The 20,801-nt window shown below is 31.2% G+C and overlaps 2 protein-coding genes and 1 long non-coding RNA gene across 3 annotated transcripts; 2 read left to right on the top strand and 1 right to left on the bottom strand.

Annotated features, from left to right (window-relative positions):
- The first annotated feature begins 408 nt into the window (after positions 1-408).
- Positions 409-5,732, top strand: LOC11442776 (non-classical arabinogalactan protein 31). Its single transcript, XM_003619086.3, has 4 exons — positions 409-883; positions 1,272-1,553; positions 4,827-5,156; positions 5,656-5,732. The coding sequence occupies exons 1-4, from the start codon at positions 409-411 to the stop codon at positions 5,730-5,732; spliced, it is 1,164 nt and encodes a 387-aa protein (XP_003619134.2).
- An 819-nt stretch (positions 5,733-6,551) lies between these two features.
- On the bottom strand, positions 6,552-8,880 carry LOC120575900 (uncharacterized). The gene is made up of 2 exons (XR_005642146.1): positions 8,564-8,880; positions 6,552-7,736 (listed from the first exon to the last, which is right to left on the bottom strand). It is a non-coding gene; the product is annotated as an uncharacterized lncRNA (long non-coding RNA).
- Positions 8,881-14,487: 5,607 nt separating this feature from the next.
- On the top strand, positions 14,488-16,951 carry LOC120576003 (F-box protein At4g00755-like). Its single transcript, XM_039826949.1, has 5 exons — positions 14,488-14,629; positions 15,220-15,546; positions 15,638-15,753; positions 16,654-16,705; positions 16,884-16,951. The coding sequence occupies exons 1-5, from the start codon at positions 14,488-14,490 to the stop codon at positions 16,949-16,951; spliced, it is 705 nt and encodes a 234-aa protein (XP_039682883.1).
- Positions 16,952-20,801: the final 3,850 nt, after the last annotated feature.

The raw sequence follows: 20,801 nt of genomic DNA, 5'->3' as shown, positions 1-20,801 counted from the left end.
TATTTCCTGGGAAAGAAATGTTAACACAACAAACAAGTCACAAAACTTATTTATTTTTTAGGATTTTATTGGAAGCAAAAAAGTATATAAAACACCACACCGTACGTATATTTCCACCGGTGTATAAAGTAGTTTCCTACATTTAAGTATTCACTTGAATGGCCATACAAATTTCTCCATATACCTTGAACTAACAAGAATAAATAAAGAAACAATTTAATTTTCCTCTTAAATTCAATTAAAGCTTAATGAAATTGGACATTAACTAAAAAAAATATAAATAAAGAAACAATGTTTACCACATCACATTAGCTCATATAAATAGATCAACCCTTACACTCTCCCAACACACCACATCACCTTTTCTTCCTCTATTTCAAGGTTGCTTTTCCTAATTAACACTGAAAAATGGCCAAAATTATTCTAGCATTGATTTTTCTCTTACTCCAAATAACCTCTTTCGTTGTGTTTGCGGAAGAGCTTGAAACTCTTCATCACAAACCAACAACACCACTTCATCCCCCAACAAAGTCACCGGTGCATAAACCGTTGGCTAAACCCCCAACCCATGCACCTCACCATCACCACCACCACTCACCATCACATGCACCTTTACCTCCACCTCACCCTGCTAAACCCCTAACCCATCACCACCACCAACATCAACATCACTCACCAGCCCCTTCACCCTACCATGTTCCCACTCCTCTACAGCGTCCTGCAAAACCCCCAACCCTTCACCACCATCAACATCCTCCTGCTCATGCTCCTACTCACATGCCTCGTGTTTCAAGAAGCTCGATAGCTGTTGAAGGAGTTGTTTATGTCAAATCATGCCACCATGCTGGTTTTGACACCCTAAAGGGTGCTACACTGCTTTTTGGTTTGTTTCTTAACTTTTTGCTTAAACGCGATTTTACTTTTATTGTCTTTTCATTTTACAAAGTATGGTTTAAAGGATCAACATCTACAATGTAGATAGATCTAAAAATATTATTACAACCATAGATCTATTTCCGTATATGCTTTGTTTTTGTTTTTCATTGCTAGACTCACACACACAATAACCCTTTTATTTGCCGACCAAATGTCACATTATTTAAATATTTTAAAAATATATTTTATTTAAATGTTTTATTTTCTATCTTTTTATTTGATTTTGTCCAAATTAAAATATTTATTTAGAGTTACGACCAAACCTTTCTCCATCGTAATGTATTGCTTTTTGCCAAAATATTATTGACATTGTTATAGCATTTTGAAAATTGAAGGTGCCGTTGTGAAGTTTCAATGCCACAATGCTAAATACAAGTTCGTCCTTAAAGCCAAAACTAATAAGGAAGGTTATATCTATATTGGAAGTTCAAAGAACATTTCTAGCTATGCATCCGGCCATTGCAATGTTGTTTTGGAGAGTGCACCAAATGGACTAAAACCATCAAATCTTCATGGTGGTCTCACCGGTGCTCATCCAAAATCCGTGAAACGAATAGTGTCTAAGGGTGTTTCCTTAATTCGGTACACCGTTGACCCTCTTGCATTTGAGCCCAAATGTAATCATTAAAAAAAATAATAGTAATTTAAATTTCTATCATTTTCTTTTAGGGTTTTGGCTTTATTTTAACTTTGTGTTAAAATATGGTGTTTGTATCTTGAATTATCAATAATAAGAAAATGATTTATTGCACTTATGTACTCAAATTACCATTGGTTATCAAGTTTCATATAATACTAATTCAATCAAATCAATCACATAAAAATATGGAAACATATTAATGCAATATAATTTAGCTGTTAATTACATTCACAAAGCCAAAAGCAAAATATAAAACGGTATGCATATTCGGTATTAATAAAAAAAATTACGAAGTTGATGACGTGTACATATTGGACCTTCTTAAACATCCAAAATGTGTGCTATGTTGTGGATGGTCTAATATATTTTTAATAGCTTAAATTCTTTTTTGGTCCCTTAACTATTTAATTGGTATCGCTTTGGTCCCTTAACTTAAAAAAAGATTGTTTGAGGATTTTAAGTTTTTTTTTAGTCTCGTTTTGATCCCTTCTATTAGGTTTCCGTTAGGGTATCAGTAAACAAAAGTCATTAATTTTTCCATAAAAAAAATTGTCATCAAATTTAAGCAAGTGTTTGATCTCAATTTTTTTTAAAAAAATTACAAGTTTAACCTCAAGTGATTAATGAGTTCTTCTAATCATGAATTGTTCAGAAACTTTAGTTCTTACTAACTAACAGGGTCGGCCCTAGGCATAGGTCAGGGTAGCAACAGCTGAACGCCCATGCTGTCAGGGGGCCCATTTTTTTTTATAGGGGAGGGGTGTATATACCAAGTCTTGGTTTATCGGAGGTATATTCAATAAAGTGCATTAAGAAGCCCAAACATTAACTACCAAGTTTTAAAAAAGTTGATGGGCTGAACTAAAGTGTTAATGGTTTGGCCCTTTTGGTGGGTTTTGCTATATATACTCCCATATTAAACATAGATTTCTATATACACCATTCCTATAAAAAATTAGAACTTGTGTTCCTAATAAAGTGCCATGAAATTTATTATTCAACTAAATAATGATATTATTTTGGGCTCTTTGTTCCTAATAATGTGTCTTACTAATTATAAAAATATTAGTGATATTTATTATCAAAGAAGTTTCGAGAATCTTCAAAACAAAAAAATGGAGAAAAAACAACAACATGTGCTCTCATTTTGTAGGATATTTTAAGTGCGATTTACACTGTTCCTTTTAGCTTTTCTTCTCCTTAAGTAATCCACCGGCAACCACTCACACAACCACCATGACCACCGCTCCTCCACTGCCAAACCCTATATTTTCATGGCCTTGCCTTCAAGCCAATCCAATACCACCACCAAAATCTAATCCACAACCTAAAATTATTCAATCCAAGCAGCAAAAGACCTTTGCTTAAGCTGTCAACAATATTTGTGATATCCCCGAAACTTTGTCTTAAGGGTGATGATAGGGTTATTCAAATCCCTGATGATGAAAATGGGGCAGGATTAGAGGCATGCAAGCACAACTTTCATGGTAGAATCATATGGCCTAAGGGTTCAAACCCTATCACTGTCAAAAACTTGAGAACCAAGCTATTAGGTTTCTGCAAAGATATTAAAGGATGGGGGGTCACCTCTATAGGGAAAGGGTTTTACGTATTTTCATTCTCAGGTATAGAGGACATAAGAAGAATGAGATCCATTGGCTCATGGAATCTTAGTCCAGGGTTATTGAAGATATTTGCGTGGAGCAAGGATTTTAGCCCTAATCTTTAGCAACAAGCAACTACTCAGGTTTGGATTCACATCTTTGGCTTATTGTAACAACCCGATTTTCGTTAGATTTATTTTAATTAATTTTTATATGTATTTATATGTGCTTGTATGTGATTAATTGCCTCTGTGTGTATTTTGGTTGGGATTAGTGAAATTTGGTGTTAGAAGGCTATTTTAGTCATTTTAAACTCAGGGGTATTTTGGTCATTTTCTGAGAACGGGTAAATTAGTAATTTCACTGTCAGGATTACTTTTAGTGTTTTAAGTGGGAACCATTATTTTTACTAAGTTACTAGTGGGTTGTGGTAATTAGTCAAGAGCCGGTAACTATCCGTTATTTTCAAACGTAAGTGAGTAGAAACTATGTGAATTAGTCATGGAGAAGTTTGATCCCATTAAGACATTTTGAGGGTTGAGCCCATTAGTTTAGACCCTATATAAACTCACTAGATCTTCCACCTGTGCTGCCGCACGTGTCATATACATTGAACATATAAGATAGATGCAATTATATACTCATATGCCTAAGCTACTATGAACTTATGTGAGTAGTGCATGTGTTTTGTTGAGGCATTTGAACATGTTTACTTAGTTTGGTTGAATGTCTGGAATTTTGATTTTCCTTTAAAGTGTTAACTTTGATGATCATGCTAATGATGTTGAACTCAATGACGGTGTTTGTGTCCTTGTTTATGTCAATGAATTGTGCAATGATAATCATGTTGTTGGTTGTTGGTGTGAATTGTAAATGCTAAATGTCGATTGTTGAAGGTGAATTTGTAGTTGATAATGGTATGTGATGATTGTATGTATTGAATTATGTTGTTTAATTATTACATGCAATAAAAATGAAATGATGGTGAGTTGTTGTTTAATATGTGCATAGTGTGTCATATGTTCGTGCATTCATAAGTTGTGGGATATTTATATCCAGTTGAGGTCATAATGATGTTGTGTTGGTATCATGGGGTGACGGCCTAGACGTTGTTGGTGTCGGTACTGCATGCATATAGGTGTCGTGCCTAGGTGCATAACATGTTTTGACATGAGTCCTAATTGCTTTTGTGCTTGGTGTTTAATGTGAATGGTGATTTGCATAATTGTGAGGTTGTTAATTGTTGATATTTATGAATAATATTGAAGTTGAATTATCTCTTGTTTTAAATTATTTGAAGTTTAACTTGATAATTATAATTTCAATTTAACCCAAAGGGATCAAGAGAATAGTGGTAAAAGATGGTTAATGAAAACATGAGATGCAATCAACAAAAAAATTCATATGGAGCTAGTAGATAATAAAAAAAAGAATTACACCAATCAACAAACTAACTACCACAAACAAACTCAACTAACATTTCAATTTAATTTATATATTTCTATGAGGTTTTTCCTTCCAAGGTTGATATATATGTTGCCTTCTCTTAATCTTCATCCAATTTGGAATATTGAGTAGCATTATTCTCATATTGGCTTTAGTTTCGTGTTCAAATGGTATTAATTTGCACTCTTAATATTCTACAGTTGTTAAAAATGGCATCTGCAAGAAGCGTTGCTTCAAAATGTTACCTGAAATAACTGATGTTGTTGATAGCATTGAGGTGGACAACATAACTGAACCTATAAGCGACATGCTTGACGTTTGTGAAGATTGGGAGCGTCTCAAGAGAAATCATAAAGTCGATGTTGTACTGGCTTCTCATCTCGCTCGTTATGTGAAAAACGGCATCACAAAGTCCATTGAGGAAACATATTCGTTCAATCATGAACTAGGGGATGTGCGTGAGTCTATAAATTATAAGCTATGTTCCAACATATGTCTTATCACAAAGATTCGTGTTCAACCATATCAAGGTTAGCCTGTAGATAAATCAATGAATTGTGTATTTCGAGGATCCTAAATATTTTGCTTTTGTTGACAAAAAATCTACATTTTATTGTCAGTATATTTTGAGGATGGCTCCCCTATGTATACATATTCAACTGTCTGATTCAAAATTGGCCATCCTGATACTCAACTCATATGGACATATACTTCACCTCATTATACCATTTTACAGGTTAGTTTAACAATGAAAATGTGGCTTTTGAATATTCTCTTCCATCTTTCAAATTATTTAACAAGGAAAAAATCTTGAGATTCATCTATTGGGTTGACTTGAATTTTCCTAACCATCATTCCAAATGTTATTGACTACAAACTAATGCAATTCTAACATGAGACTAAATAATTTTAGTTAATATTGTTCTTCGATTGGATAGAAAAACAAGCTTGGAAAAAAAAACAAAAGAGCCAACTATTTCTCCCGTACATATGTACCTAGAAAATGTTTCATTATAATGATATTTTCAGGAGAGAAATATTTGGCCAAGGATGTGGGCACAATGAGATCTTGGTTCCTTAACTTCGATCCTGCGAACAAGATTTAAAATGGTTTAAATAGTTATGAGAATGTTTGTTATTCAAATAACAAGCATGGGAACATTATTCCGATCTTTGAATTCAAAGGTCGGACTCTTAACATTAAGGTGACACCTCATGCACGGTAGGAATTTAGCTCAATTAATGGCATAAGGCTAAATATAACAGTGATACATTTGTAAAAGGTGAAACTCTTAAATGGGGAATTTAGAACAATGTGTTTTTCTTGAAATTTGAGTATGGAGAAAGTAACAATGTCAATGTTCCATGGCATGAATGCTTGATTACCTATCACCTAAGGTGTGGCAAACTTCATGTTTTAGAACACAATAGTCTATTCATATGTATGAAAATCGAATGTATGAAAATTGAAACTACCTGAACCTGCTCAGTGCAATGGAGGTGTGTTGCTAGTGGAACTGGTTGGTAGAGTTAGAAGAGAAGGACCCTTGTTTGAGTTAGGGTTTGTTTCCCGCACTTATTATATCACACTTTCTCACACTACTACAATAATGACATTTAGCAACACTTGAAAATTGTAACTAAATCAAGAAAAATGTTACTAATTAAATTTTGCAACACTCGAATAATTGTTAGGTAAAGTCCGTGTTACTAAAGAGTTTTAGTTACATTTTATAGTATTATTTGTAACAATTAAAAAGTGTCACAAATGTTACATTATTGTAACACTTTTTGTATCACTAGTAACAATAAAAAAGTGTTACATTTATAATTTTTGAGAAGTCGTAAAAAGTGTCGCAAAATTATCTAGACTAAATTTTTTTGAATCTACCAAATTTATCTTCGCTTAAATTACTTCATTCATATTTGAATTAACCAATATTAGATACAAGTTTTAATAACAAGTTTGAATTACATACTCTACAATTTCCCCCTTCAGTGTTCTTATTCTTGCATAATGAAAATGAAATATGCAACACAACTAGAACTATGCAACACAATTTGAATGTCATACTAAAATAATTACAAGTTTTCATCCAATGTAACATGTACTCTATAAAATATCCCACTGCATTGTTCCTATTCATCCAACCATATTATCAGCCTTCCATTTTGTTTTCTGCTTGATTCTTTTTGTTCCAAGTTGTTGACACTCTAAAATTTATTTTCCTTCTCTTTCTTCATCAAATCTTGCATCCTTTTACAATATTCAACTTTTTGTCCTACCAAAATAAACAATATAATGCATGCTAGCCGATATTAAAAGTTCTTAAACATATCAGTTCTTAAATTTTGGAACTTTTATGTTAGATTTTGGAACCTCACGTTTTTTGTATCTAGAAAGACCACACTTAGGACATGTATCTTCATTCTCATACTCCTTCCGATATAGGATACAATCATAAGGACAAGCAAGAATTTTCTCATAACTAAAACCTAAGTCCTTAATGATATACTTGTAATCTTGGACAATTGATGGTAATCAAGAGTTTTCAGGAAGTAATTCATTTAATAGTTGTAGCAACATATTAAATGAGATTCTTAATGTGCAACAAACAACAATGATCGATAACTTAGTGAAATTTTTACAACCAGGATATACTTCTTGTTGCGCATCATGTACTAATTTGTAAAACCTAGTTGCATCCTCATCAAGATCTTCACTATCGTCATCATAGATATCATCAAACTCACCATTACTAAATTGTGTTTCAATAAAAGTATCCTCTAAGAGCCCATCCAAGTCATCGTGCAAGTTATATTTTTCATGGTTTTTTATCATAGGGTGTTCTTGAAGATAGTCCCTCTCCATGAAAAATCCATTTCTTATAACTTGCATCAAATCCGTCACAAAACAAATGCTCAAACACATCCTCTTGATTACCCGAACTACAATTCTTACAGTTCTTACATGGACACAATATTTCATTCCCTTCAACTACATTACGAAATGCAAAATCGAGAAAATTATGCAAGCCATATAAGTACCTTATTGAAGATCTCTTCTCATGTAACCAGCACTTATCCATCCTTATAGATGCTCTCTGCCTCTGCATTGTAGTAATATATAAAGATTGTTTGTTAGTAACAAAGCTTAATACCATAGTCTAAATCTAGAACAATTCATTACTATATCTAAAACTATTTCATTCTCTGCCTCATGTAACAAAGCTTAAAATTACAAACTCATTTTTATGAAAAACAAACACTGACATGTCGACACACTACTCATTAACTACTACTACTTCTCAACACAAAACTTCAGTTAAATTTCTTTTACTTACGCACGCGGCAACATCAATCAAACACAGATTTCAAAAAAATACAAAATCCACTCCCTAATTATTGTTAGGAAAATCAGTTCAATTTCTTATTCCTACGAAATTTGAAAAAACTCAGTTAAAAAAATCACAAAATTGAGTTTGAAGAGTAATCAGCAAATTCTAAACAACTTTTTTTTCAATCACAAATCCACTGGAACAAAAATTGAGTTAAATTGCGAATGAAAATCATGGATCTGCGACTGTGAAGTTAATTTCGATTCATAACTCAAACAATTGAGTTAAATTTCAATTCATAACAAATCCACTAATCCACTCTAGGATAATTTGTTATTCTTTGGCAACATCAAAGACATGAATTTCAAAGAAATTATAAATCACAAATGCCAAACAGAATAAGAAGAATTTGAGTTAAATTGTGAAACGAAAATTAAACACGTAGAATTTCAAAACAAAAATCAAACAATGTGAACGAAATAGATGATTCATAACAGAAAAAAAAAGCACGGATCTAAGATAATTGCGATGAAATCTAAGCAAAATCAATACCGAAAGCACGAAAAATGCGAAACCGAAGAAGAATTCGAGAGTGTTACCTGCGTGAGCGAAAGAGGAAAAAGGATTTGTGAAATTAGATCTTCAATTGTGAAATTGGATGATGACGTTCAATGGATCCGCGACTGTGAAGCTCGATCGATGACGTGTGAAGCTCGACGGTGAGATTCAGTTCGGTGAGAAGCTCGACAGAATGAGAATGCGTGACGGTGGAGGGTGAGAAGGATGAATGACGGTGTGAAATTCGTCGGTGAAACTTGACGGTGGTCGATGGTGTGAGCATGATGGTGGTCAAGGGTGTGCGACAGTGGAAAAGTGGTTATGCTAAATTGAGATCTCGGTGAGAGAGAAAAGTGATTTTTTAGGTAAGAGAGAGAAAAGTGTTTCTGAATGGCTTATAACACTTTTTTTACTTATTTTATTTTGACTATTGTTGACTAAAATTTTTAACACGTGAATGAATAATGAATGGGTTCTATTGTTACTTGTATTTTTTTTTTTTTTTTGAGGGATGGTACTTGTTGTATTGGATCTAACACTTTTACTCAATTGTTACTATATATCATTATATCAGCTAACAATTTTTCAAGTGTTGCAATCACCTTGTTACTAAATGTCATTATTGTAGTAGTGTCAATGAATGTCGTTTGAACATTATTGAGCTATTCGATAGTTATCAAATACATTGATTGATTATAATAATTTATCCTGTTCTTTTCTTAATGTTATCTTAATGAGAAATTTAACTATTATTGTGCAGTATCTCCAAAGTTCATGTTGAGGGACTACCGACTTCAACGGCGTTTGATTTTATAATTAATCAATAGTCCTTTAAATACTCAATCCGTATGGACATTTGCTTCACCTCATTATTTCATTTCAGAGGTTAGTTACACAATGAAAAATACTCCTTTTGCATATTCTTTTCCATCCTTTCAAATTATTCAACATAAAAAATCTTGAGATTCACCTTTAGGTTTTATTTATGCCAATCATTTGTTTGTTTATGTAATTATTATTTTGGGTTGAAATGCAATTAATTCTAACATGAGAGAAGGAGTTTTAGTTAATATTGTTAATTGATTGGATGATTAAATTATTCTTAAGAGTAAATTAAACACTTCACTTAAATAGAAAAACATAGCTTTGAAAAAAATTCAAGGTGCTTCGGAGAGAGAGTGTCATTATAGAGTTGTCTGTTACTTAATAGGTACTCTTTTTTTCTTTCTCCAATGGAGGGTTCTTACCAAGAAGTGATCCATGTTAAGTAAGGAACCCTTAAGGACCCCCATTGAGACTCGAGAGTGTTCTTGGTTATTTTTTTTAAAATTATGAGACTGGAGAATGTGATATTGGCATGAATGCTTGATTACTTTATCACTTCAGGTGTGTAAAATTTTAGTTTTAGAATACAATAGTCTATTCATATATTTGAAACTTAAAATTTTCTTGTATCATAATTTACAGGAAAATCAGTTGCAAGAATTGAAACTGCTTGTACCTGCTCTGTTGAATGGAGGTGTGCTGTTAGTGGAACTGTTTGGTAAACTTAAACATCGAGGGCGCTTGTATGATAAAGGGTTTGTTTCTCATACATATTCTATCACACTTTCTCACAAAATAAATGTTGTTTGGACATTATTGTCAAATACTTTTTCATATGTCCACTCTTCAATTTGAAGTTTACACGTACTTGGGTATTATGAGGCGCCCAAGCCCCACATCGAGTAGTATTGGATTGTCGATGGAATATTTAAGTGGCTCGATAATATTAAGTGAGGGGTTCTTGATAGGACCCATTAAGAGTAAACCCTAAATTGTGAGGGTTAGTGAGTCATTTGGGTTTACTTTTCGGCTTCTACCCAAGCTCAAAAGACTCACTTACGCAATTGTGAGAGTTATTTGAGCTTGGGCAGAAGCCGAAAAGTAAACCCTAAATTGTGAGAGTTTACCCCAAAAGACTCACTTACGCTCACAATTTAGGGTTTACTTTGGGGTTACAAGATAGATCCTCTTGTAATACATGTTCCTATCAATAATAGGTTTTCCAAGTGCTTGAATAAATTATCAATCTCATGACATCTATGGCCATTCAAGTGGTTTGTCAAGGGTTTTGGTGAAAATTCAAAATAAAATATTTTATCAAATTGTCATACTTCTACTTTGATTGGCTATAATAATATATCTTAATGGGATCAAGGACCATAGTTTCACAAAATTGTTATCTGTTTTGCAACAATGATAAATTTAATTACTGTGGTGCAGTATCCGTCAAGTTCAAGTTGAAGAGTACCAGGTTCAATGGTGTTTGATGTTAAAATTAATCATGGATCAAGAAAGTATACCTTGAAATACGACCCAAATAACTGATAATCTTATATCTTCAGCATCATCATGAATTTCTAATCTTATTATATCTTCAACATCATCAAGAATTTCTTGAAGTATTAAGCAGTTATATATGATTATAAACTTGTAATTTTCAATAGCAATGAAGAACTGAGTTTACATGATATTTATATACACTCTACAAGAATTCCATATCAAGTAGCTTGTAGATCCTGTTCTTTTACTTCTAAATCTTACCGATGTTTTTATTTCCCTTATTTTTATTTTTTTGGTTTGGCAAAATCTAACTTAAATAAAAAAATCATAACTGGTTTCTGTTACATTATGTAGCAATACACTTCTAATTGAACGTGTGTCTGACTAACACGCGTTTGTGTTCAAACCAACACAAATTATAAAACTCCATTATTTCATTTTCTCAAATAATAATTATTGTTGATATATTAGTATCACTGTTGTGTCTGATGTGCGTAAATGTTTCGGGGCTTCATAGTTTACTAGTGATGTTCAACTATTTATTCCGTTGGCTTACTTCAGTTCCCTATTTTTGTCTCCAGCTTTGATAATATCATTTAAAAAGCATCCCTCTGTATTGCTTTTAAATTCTCAATTAATATAATATGTAAGTGTGGAAAGTAGAAAATGAGACTCTAAAAAAAATATTAATTTCCTCTTGTCAAAAGACAAATAAAAAATTTCCTTTTGAAATTGCTTTTGCTGAAGAATAAAAAAAGGATGAAATTACACTACATGTATGTATCTTTTACACGACATGAATATAGCAAATTTATGTTTATGGATTTCACATATTTAATTTAATGACCCATTGTGCTTGATTTTAATCCCTCAAGAGAATGTCTACTTCATAAGTTTGTTTAATTCCTAACAAGTTGCAAATGTTACCGATTGTGAAGTTTACCATCAAGTTTTGTGAAGGATATATTCAGTCAAGTAATGTCATACGATATTGTCGTTAAAGATGCAAATGGACGTAGAGTTGCTGAGAAAATGAAAGGAAGTGAAGAAAATAGGAGAGTAAGGAAAATGGTAAGAAAATAAAGATCGGGATAAGATTCTCTAAAAAAAAAAAAAAGACCGAGATAAGAGTTTACTTGATGTTTTCAATGAAACTTACAAACATTGAATGACACCGCAATATTTACTCTTTTTTTTCTTCTAAAAACATAAAGATTGAATGGTACCACAATATTTAGTTAACTTTAATTCTATTTTTAACTAATTTTCTTTCCCTTTATTTTTTGAAATAGTGAGTGTAAGATGTCCATTGAAATGATCATCGAGGTCTAATAATTATTGTCATATTTTTTTTTTTGAATTAGCAAATATTATTAAACGTCATCCTGCAAGACGAAAGGTATGGACGAACAAGATACAAATGCTGCCGCTAAAAACACCCCTGGAGATAAACCCACGAAAACACATCACCACCTAAAACAGACTCCAAAAAAAACAAAAAGCACTGTAAACACAATATCCACCACCGCCCATCGTCACTACTCACCCGCAAAGAACATCCTCAAAATAAAACTCCCAAACCCCAACATCCAAGCCGAGCCACATTTCGAAGAACATCTAACCAAAATATTGATTATTCTCTGGTTGTCTTCTTGCTTTGATGTATTAACGATTTCTAATTTCATTAACTCAACAATTGTAGTTTTCTTGAATAAGAGTAAACTTGAGAAAAAAAGGCATTATTAGATAGCTGAAATCTTCAAGATAATTGTGCATATACCAGGAAGACACACACATGGTCAAAGACATAGGCCTATAATGATGAGATGAATATGTGAAATAATCAAGTCTTATGACACAATCTGGTGCAAGGTCAAATATCAAAAGTGTTGATTAATCACAATATGTGATTTCAATTGCTAAAAATATTTAGCAAGCACGACTACTTTTAGTGTTCATTAATCAAATTTCAATAGTGAATTACTACAGCGCATTGAACGTGAACATGTATAATCTTAAATTCTTTTATCTAATTCAATTTTTTATATCAAGTGGATGTACTACCTTCCTCTTGCTTCTAAATTTTTTACCTAAACTATATCAAAAAAAAAAAGTAAAACAACATTAAACAAAAACAAATTGTTTAGTTAACGTAGTAGAAAAAGCACAGAGACGGGCACAGGAGTGCCCGTCTGGACGCTAGTTATATATAAAGAAAATGATTCCTTTCAGTTCTTTTGGAATGACATTTTTCTTTATCAAAAATGCCCTAAATTTTCAATACAAATAAGATTTATAACAAATAGATAAAAATAAATTTAAATATTAAAATAAAACTATAACAAACACAAATGTTCAGTTTTTTCTTTTATCATTTAAAATTTGTAACAAACTAGATAAATGTATCTATACTTAATTTTTCATTATCCCTATTATACCCTTAAACAACAACTTTTTCTATAATAAAGATTGTTGTTGGTGTCATTAAAAAAATAAGAATTTATATTATATTTATTTGTTATATTGTTGTTTTTATTAAAATAGATAATCATGGTTAGTTTGATTTGTCATAATTTGAAAACAAAAAACATTTATAATTTTACTTTTAACAAAAATTAAAATTTCGTAAAAAAATATCATTCATAATTTTTAAATGTTAATAAAATAAAAAAATCGGAAAGACGGACACGTGAATGCCCATCTTTTCGCCAGTATATATAATCATAATAACATTTTTTAGGAGATCTATCTTGACTTCTGTTTCCCCAACACTCTTCAACCATTTAATTTATTAGGTTTTTGTCCTACTTTGTAATATTTATCTTTCACTACTTCCCTCTGAGTATAATTTTTCTTATATTTATGTTATTCTTTTCGTCTAATTATTCTTTATGTTTTACGAGTCCGGGTACTTAAAAAATGTTTATTTTATTCAATATGTGTTAATAATTTTACTAAATCTAAATAATTTCATCCGTATATTAATTTACTGGTACTTAAAATATGGTTTACTTTATTCTATTAGTGTGTACCATTTAGATATTTGTCATGTACTGGATCGTCGTAACTTTTATTTGTGGATATCATGCATACGAAATTTTGGCCCTCCTTAGTTATATGTCTAGTGCGAGCAACGCTGGATAAATACATTAGTATATATATATATATATATAATAATAATTGTGACTAATTGATCTGCTCTTCCTTTTTTGTACCAAAAAAAAAAAATTGTGACTAATTGTTTAAAAAAAAGATAATTTTGACTAATTCATGCGCAATTTTCCTTGAATTTCTCCGGTATGACTAATTTATGAAAATTTTATTAATAAATTGCACAAACTATGCCACAAAAAGTCATTTACAACTCTGTGCTCCACAAAACACTCCGCACCAAATATACGAGCAAATTAAAAATAACAGCACAAAGACAGCAACGAAACCCCAGAAACACCAGACTCAATGGGAGATTAATTCTCCCATTGGATATAGCCATTTCTATGATAGCATCTTTATTTCTTCTGAAAAAGCTTCCACGGATCGATTTTTGTATTTAAATGTTTTCTCATTAGGTCGCGCAAATCTGTTTGACAGTAATTGATAAACAACTTTGTTTGATACCGAAATCTTGATTCTTGGATAAATGTCAGAAGGGAAAAACACACAAGATTTCATACAATGCCTAGGACGTGACATGTCCATTGATGTTTTTAACCATTTGAATTTGAATGACCCATGCGACCTTATTCGTGCATCTGCTGTTTCTAAATCTTGGTACCAATTTGGTAAGCCATTTGATTAGCTATCAAATGATTTGCTACAATGTGGTATCTTTTATTTGCTTCAACAGGTTATATTAAATTGAGAATGTTTTTGTGTATGTTATATTAAATTGGTTAATTGTGATGTCTAGCTTCAACAGGTTGAACTTATTTAATGTTTTGCTACAAATCACACAATCAAATAGACAAACATTCACTTCATGTTTGAATGAAAGGAATGTTCTTTAGAGTTCATATTAAATGAATACATGAGATGCTCTATATAGAGCTAGTAGAAAATCAAAAAAATAATTACTAAAATTTAGACCTAATTTATATATAGAGCTTGTAGAAAATCAAGAAAATAAATACTAACATTTCGACATAATTTCGATATTAAAAAAAATTACCTATCAACAAACTAACTACCATTAACAAACTCTACTAACATTCCGATATAATTTATATATTTCTATTAGGTTATTCCTTTCAAGGTTGATATATACGTTGCCTTCTTTTAAATTGGATCCTATTTGGAGTATTGAGAAGTTTAATGCTCTTTGCTTTAGTTTCGTGATCAAATGGTATTAATTTGCACTCTGGATATTTTGCAGTTGTTAAAAATGGCCTATGCAAGAAACGTTGCTTCAAATTGTTACCTGAACTAATTGACGTTGTTGATAGCATTGAGGTTGACAACATAATTGAACCTGTAAGTGACATGGATGGCGTTTGTGCAGATTGGGAGTGTCTCAAGAGAAATCATAAAGTCTATGCTGCACTGGCTTTTCATCTCGCTCGTTATGTGAAAAACGGTATCACAAGTAAAATTGAGGCTTCATATTCGTTAAATGAACTCGGGGATGTGCTTGAGTCTTTAACTTATAGGCTATGTTCCAACATATGTCTTATCACAAAGATTCGTGTTCAACCATACCAAGGTTATCCCATAGATAAACCAATGAATTGTGTATATTGAGGATCCTAAACTTTTTGCTTTAGCTGACAAAGAATCTACATTTTATTGTTCAGCATTTTGTGAGGATGACTCCCCTATGTATACATATTCAACTGTCCGATTCAGAATTGGCCGTGTTAAGACTCCATCCGCATGGACGTATACTTCACCTCATTATTCAATTTTACAGGTTGGTTACACAATGAAAATCAGCTTTTGTTTTTATTTATGTGTATCATTGGTTTGTTAAGAGTAATGACTTCACTTAAATAGCAAAACATAGCTTGGTAAAAAAACCAAGGAGCCAACCATTGCTCCAGACTTGGTTCGGTTCAAACGGTTCGGTTCGGTTCAAGATGGTTCGGTTATGGTTGAAGAACTGTTAATAAATTAACGGTTCAGTTCGTGAACCATTATAATGGTTCGGTTCGGTTCAGTTCGCGCGGTTCGGTTGATGGTTCTTTTTGCCCACCCCTAGCTCCAGTACATTATAATGATATTTTCAAGAGATAAATATTTTGCTTAGGATGTAGGCATAATCAGATCACGGTTCCTTAACTTCAACCTTGCAGACAAGATTTAAAATGGTTAAAATTGTTATGAGTATGGACTTAGCTTTTGTTAATTAAAGTGACACTATTATATTACAACCGTCTCCAAGGGGATTTGAACTCCGATCTTTGAGTTTATAAGATCAGACTCTTACCATTAAGATGACACCTCATGCACAACATTAATTTAGCTCAATTAATAGCATAATTGTAAAAGATGAAACTTTTGAAGTGGGGATCCATCATCCATGGTAATAGAATAATGTCTTTTTCTTTTGTTTTATTTGAGATTTGATAAACTTTCTTGCTATATACTCTTTCTTCCTTAGATTTCTCAGTTCTTTCTCTTTCGGGTACATATTTTTTATTCCTTAGTTTTGAAATATGAGACTTGAGAAAGTGATAATGTTAATGTTACATGGCATGAATGCTTGATTAGTTATCACTCAAGGTGCGAGAAACTTCATGTTTTAGAACACAATAGTCTGTTCATTTTCATATGTATGAAACTTGAAATTTGCTGGTTTAATACTGTATAGGAAAAGCCGTGGCAAGAATTGGAACTGCCTGAACCTGGTCTGTGCAATGGAGGTCTGCTGCTAGTGGAACTGCTTGGTAGAGTTAAAAAAAAAGGATCCACGTTTGAAATAGGGTTTGTTTCTCACACAAATTCTATCAAGCTCTTTCCAAAAATGAATGTTGTTTGGACATTATTGTCAAATTCCTTTTCATTTGTCCACTCTTAAATTTTGTTTATGCTCTCTGATAGGAACTTGGGTATTATGGGGTGTCGAAGTTCCACATCGAGTAGTATGGGATGCTCAGTTGAGTATTTAAGTGGCTCAGTACTTTTTAGTGTGGGTTCTTGATACATCCATTAAGAGAAAACCCCAAAATGTGAGGGAGATGTTGAACTAGAAAATTAGTTAGAGAGAGTTAGTGAGTCTTTTGGGTTTACTTTTCGGCTTTGAGTTAATGAGTTTTTGTTTTTCAAGCAATAATAGGATTTCTTATTTTCAATTCAAATTCTTATCAATTTTTCATGTGCTTGAATAATTATCAATCTAATGACATCTATGGTCATTCAATAGTTTTGGAAGAAATTCAACATATAGTGAAAGATAATATTTTATCAAACTGTCATACTTTTACTTTCACAAAATTGTTATCTGTTTTCCAACAATGATAAATTTAATTACTATGGTGCAGTATCTCCCAAGTTCAAATTGAAGGACTACCGACTTCAGAGGCGTTTGATGTTAAAATTAATCATGGATCAGGAAAGTATACCTTGAAATACAACCATATAACTTATAATCTTATAACTAAAGCAACATCAAGAATTTCTTCATGCATATCTTCAGCTTCATCAAGAATGCCGTCATTTCACTACTACAAAATTGGGAAAATATAGCGCCTCATATATAGCGCTTTTAACACTAAAGCGCTATAAATTAAAACAAGGAGGTCTTAGCTAGCGCTTTTTCAAAAAAGCGCTATTTATTCTTTTAAGTTTATATAGCGCTTTGTATTGAAAGCGTCGGTATAGGTTAAATAAAAATAATAAATAATTTAAGAAAAAAAAAGGATAAATTTTATATGGCGCTTTTGATTGAAAGCGCTATAAATAATACAACCTTAAATAGCGCTTAATAAGCGCTACTGAAAGCTTTTGAAAGATAGCGCTTATAGCTTAAAAAAAGCGCTATTTATGCAAACACAAGCATTAACAATATAACCTTCAAATCCCTTGTTCGATTCCCTCTGCTGATATTTTTTTTTTGTTTTTTTTGTTTTAAATGAAAAACACTTTGAACTAATGGTCCCTTGTTCGATCCCTGCACAACACATATTTTAGATTTGATTTCAATTTTTATGAAAAATCAATTGTTGCATCAAAACACACATTTTTTTTAATTTTTTTTCTTCATATATATCACTTAAAATATTATTTACACGCAAAATTTTCCAAAAAAGATATCCCATGTTTTTTGTATGAAACCAACCGGTTTTTTTTTATAAACAACTTAATTAAGAAAAAAACATACACACTTATCATAAAATTGCTTATACAATAGCCATTTCTACAACACTATAAAATAGGATTAATTAAATTTTTAGTCCTTATAAATATTCACAGGTTTGTTTTTAGTCCCAACAAAATAAAATCACACTTTCTAGTCCCTATAAAATTTTCCATCAGCATTTTTAGTCTTTATAAAATTTTCCATCAGCACTTTTAGTCCCTGTCAAAAATTTCCCTCAAGGCTTAAATATGCTTTTCATCCCTATAATTATAGGCCGTTTGATTTTTTATCCCTGACCTTACTAATCCTTCCATTTTGCCCCTGTAATTACTAATCATTTGAAAGTTCGTCCCTCTTCCCGGATAATCACTGCCACGTCATCAAATTAGCAAAATGGCATGGGAATTGACAAAAATACCCCTGACTTATTTTTAAAATTCTGAAAATTGTTTTTATAAATTAAAAAATAAAAAAATTCTAAAAATAACTTTTTCGAAAAAAATGAAATAATTTTTCACATAATTTTAAAAAATATATAATCAGATTTTTTCGAAATTAATATTCTGATTTTTTTAAAAATCTTTAAAAAAAATCAGATTTTTTAATAATTTTTGAAATTATATATTCTGATTTTAAAAAAATATATAATTTTCCATTTTTTTTTTCATATTTCAAAAAATATATTTTTTAAAATTATATAATCGTAAATTTTTTCGAAATTATTATTATGATTTTAAAAAAAATCAGATTTTTTAATAATTTTCGAAATTATATATTCAGATTTTAAAAAATTATATAATATTATATTTTTTCATATTTCAAAAAATTAATTTTTTTTAATTTTTTAAAATTATTTTCAGATTTTTAAATTTTTAAAATTAAGCCAGGGGTATTTTTGTCAATTCCCATGCCATTTTACTAATTTGATGACATGGCAGTGATTAACCGGGAAGAGGGACGAACTTTCAAATGATTAACTTTTACAGGGGCAAAATAGGAGGATTAGTAAGCTCAGGGATGAAAAATCAAACAGCCTATAATTGCAGGGATGAAAAGCATATTTAAGCCTTTCCCTCAACAATTTTGGTCCCAAAAATGCTTAAGAAAAATGTCACGTGGACTAAAAAGTGAGATTTTATTTTGTAGGGACTAAAAATAAAACTGTAAATATTTATATGGACTAAAAACTTAATTAACCCTATAAAATAAAGTCAAACTACTTTCATATAAGTTATGAGTTGTTTTCGTAAGTTATCATAGAGAGCTAATAAAATTGGCTAAAAATAAGGCTAAAATATGGTTTTGGTCCTTGCAAATATGTCTCGTTTTGGTTTTAGTCCCTGTAATTTTTTTTTTGTTTTTGGTCCCTAAAAAAAAATTTGTTTTTGAAAATAGTCCATCCATGGACTATTTTTTCAAAAGTAAAATATTTTGTAGGGACCTTTTTAAAAATCAAAAAAATTTGCAGGGACTAATAGATGGGTTCAGTGATCATGTGTCACATGTGCAAATCGTCACAAAAGTGGGGCCAGGGACCAAAACCAAAACGATGCATATTTGCAAAGACCAAAAACAACAATTTTATTTTACAGGGACTAAAACCAAAACGAAATATATTTGCAGGGACCAAAACCATGTTTTAGCCCTAAAAATAACTTATATTCATGTCATAAGTTAGATAGTTTATGCCAAAATCTAAACTATTCATCTTCTAAGCATCGAGTTACAATTAAAGTAAAGACTAATAAAGCAATTAGATGCAAGTAGAACACAAAAAACTAATTACATCACCCAAAACATTCATCAACCTTATAATATGGTTTTAGTCCCTGGTGAAAAAAAAATTTGTTTTTGATCCCTGAAATTTTTTTTGTTTTTGAAAATAGTCCCTGACCCCACTTTTGTGATGATTTGCATACGTGGCACATTATAACTGAACCAATTTTGTAGTTTTTGGTCCCTGCAAAATATTTTATTTTTAAAAAAGGTCCCTGCAAAATTTTTTGTTTTTGAAAATAGTTCCTTCAATTTTGTTTTTGAAAATAGTCCTTGAAGGAACTATTTTCAAAAACAAAAAATTTTGCAGGGACCAAAAACAAATTTTTTTTTTACCAGGGACTAAAACCAAAACGAAGCATATTTGCAGGGACTAAAACCATATTTTAGCCTAATAAAAATGATAGTTTACACAATACAACATCTTGGTCCTTTATCTTTTTTTTCATTTCAATTTGGTCCTTTTTGTCCATTTTCATATACATTTTCAAGCTTCAAATTAAATATTCTTATGCAAACATAGACAAGGAATATAAATTTGAAGACTGAAAGACCATAAGAAAATAAAATCATTAATTTTAAACTTAAAAATTCATATATAAATGGATCAAAAGGACAAAATTGAAATTAAATAAAGATAAAGGACCAAACTGTTACCTAAAATAAAGTTAAGGGACTAAAAGTGTAATTTTGTCATAAATTAAACATTATAATGAACAAATAGTTAGATTAAATACTAGTTAGTGAGATATATAAGTCGTAATCAAAAATAAATAATGAGCATCACATACTAATTTTATGGAAATTACTATTATGCCCTTCATTAAAACTAATATTTTTCAATGCAATTTTCATTTGTTATCAATTTTTTCTTTCAAGCGGTT

Source organism: Medicago truncatula, chromosome 6 (assembly GCF_003473485.1).
Source record: "Medicago truncatula cultivar Jemalong A17 chromosome 6, MtrunA17r5.0-ANR, whole genome shotgun sequence".
NCBI lineage: Eukaryota > Viridiplantae > Streptophyta > Magnoliopsida > Fabales > Fabaceae > Medicago > Medicago truncatula.
The sequence above is the reverse complement of the archived record's forward strand: the minus strand, read 5'-3'. Positions and strand labels throughout refer to the sequence as shown.

Excerpts from the sequence above, each read along its gene's own strand:
- LOC11442776 (XM_003619086.3), top strand. The coding sequence starts at position 409 with ATGGCCAAAATTATTCTAGCATTGATTTTTCTCTTACTCCAAATAACC. Across the intron at positions 1,554-4,826 it reads TCTTGCATTTGAGCCCAAAT|TTGTTAAAAATGGCATCTGC; the intron begins GTAATCATTAAA and ends AATATTCTACAG. Across the intron at positions 5,157-5,655 it reads TCGTGTTCAACCATATCAAG|GAGAGAAATATTTGGCCAAG; the intron begins GTTAGCCTGTAG and ends TGATATTTTCAG.
- LOC120576003 (XM_039826949.1), top strand. The coding sequence starts at position 14,488 with ATGTCAGAAGGGAAAAACACACAAGATTTCATACAATGCCTAGGACGT. Across the intron at positions 14,630-15,219 it reads TAAATCTTGGTACCAATTTG|TTGTTAAAAATGGCCTATGC; the intron begins GTAAGCCATTTG and ends GATATTTTGCAG. Across the intron at positions 16,706-16,883 it reads ACCTGGTCTGTGCAATGGAG|GAACTTGGGTATTATGGGGT; the intron begins GTCTGCTGCTAG and ends GCTCTCTGATAG.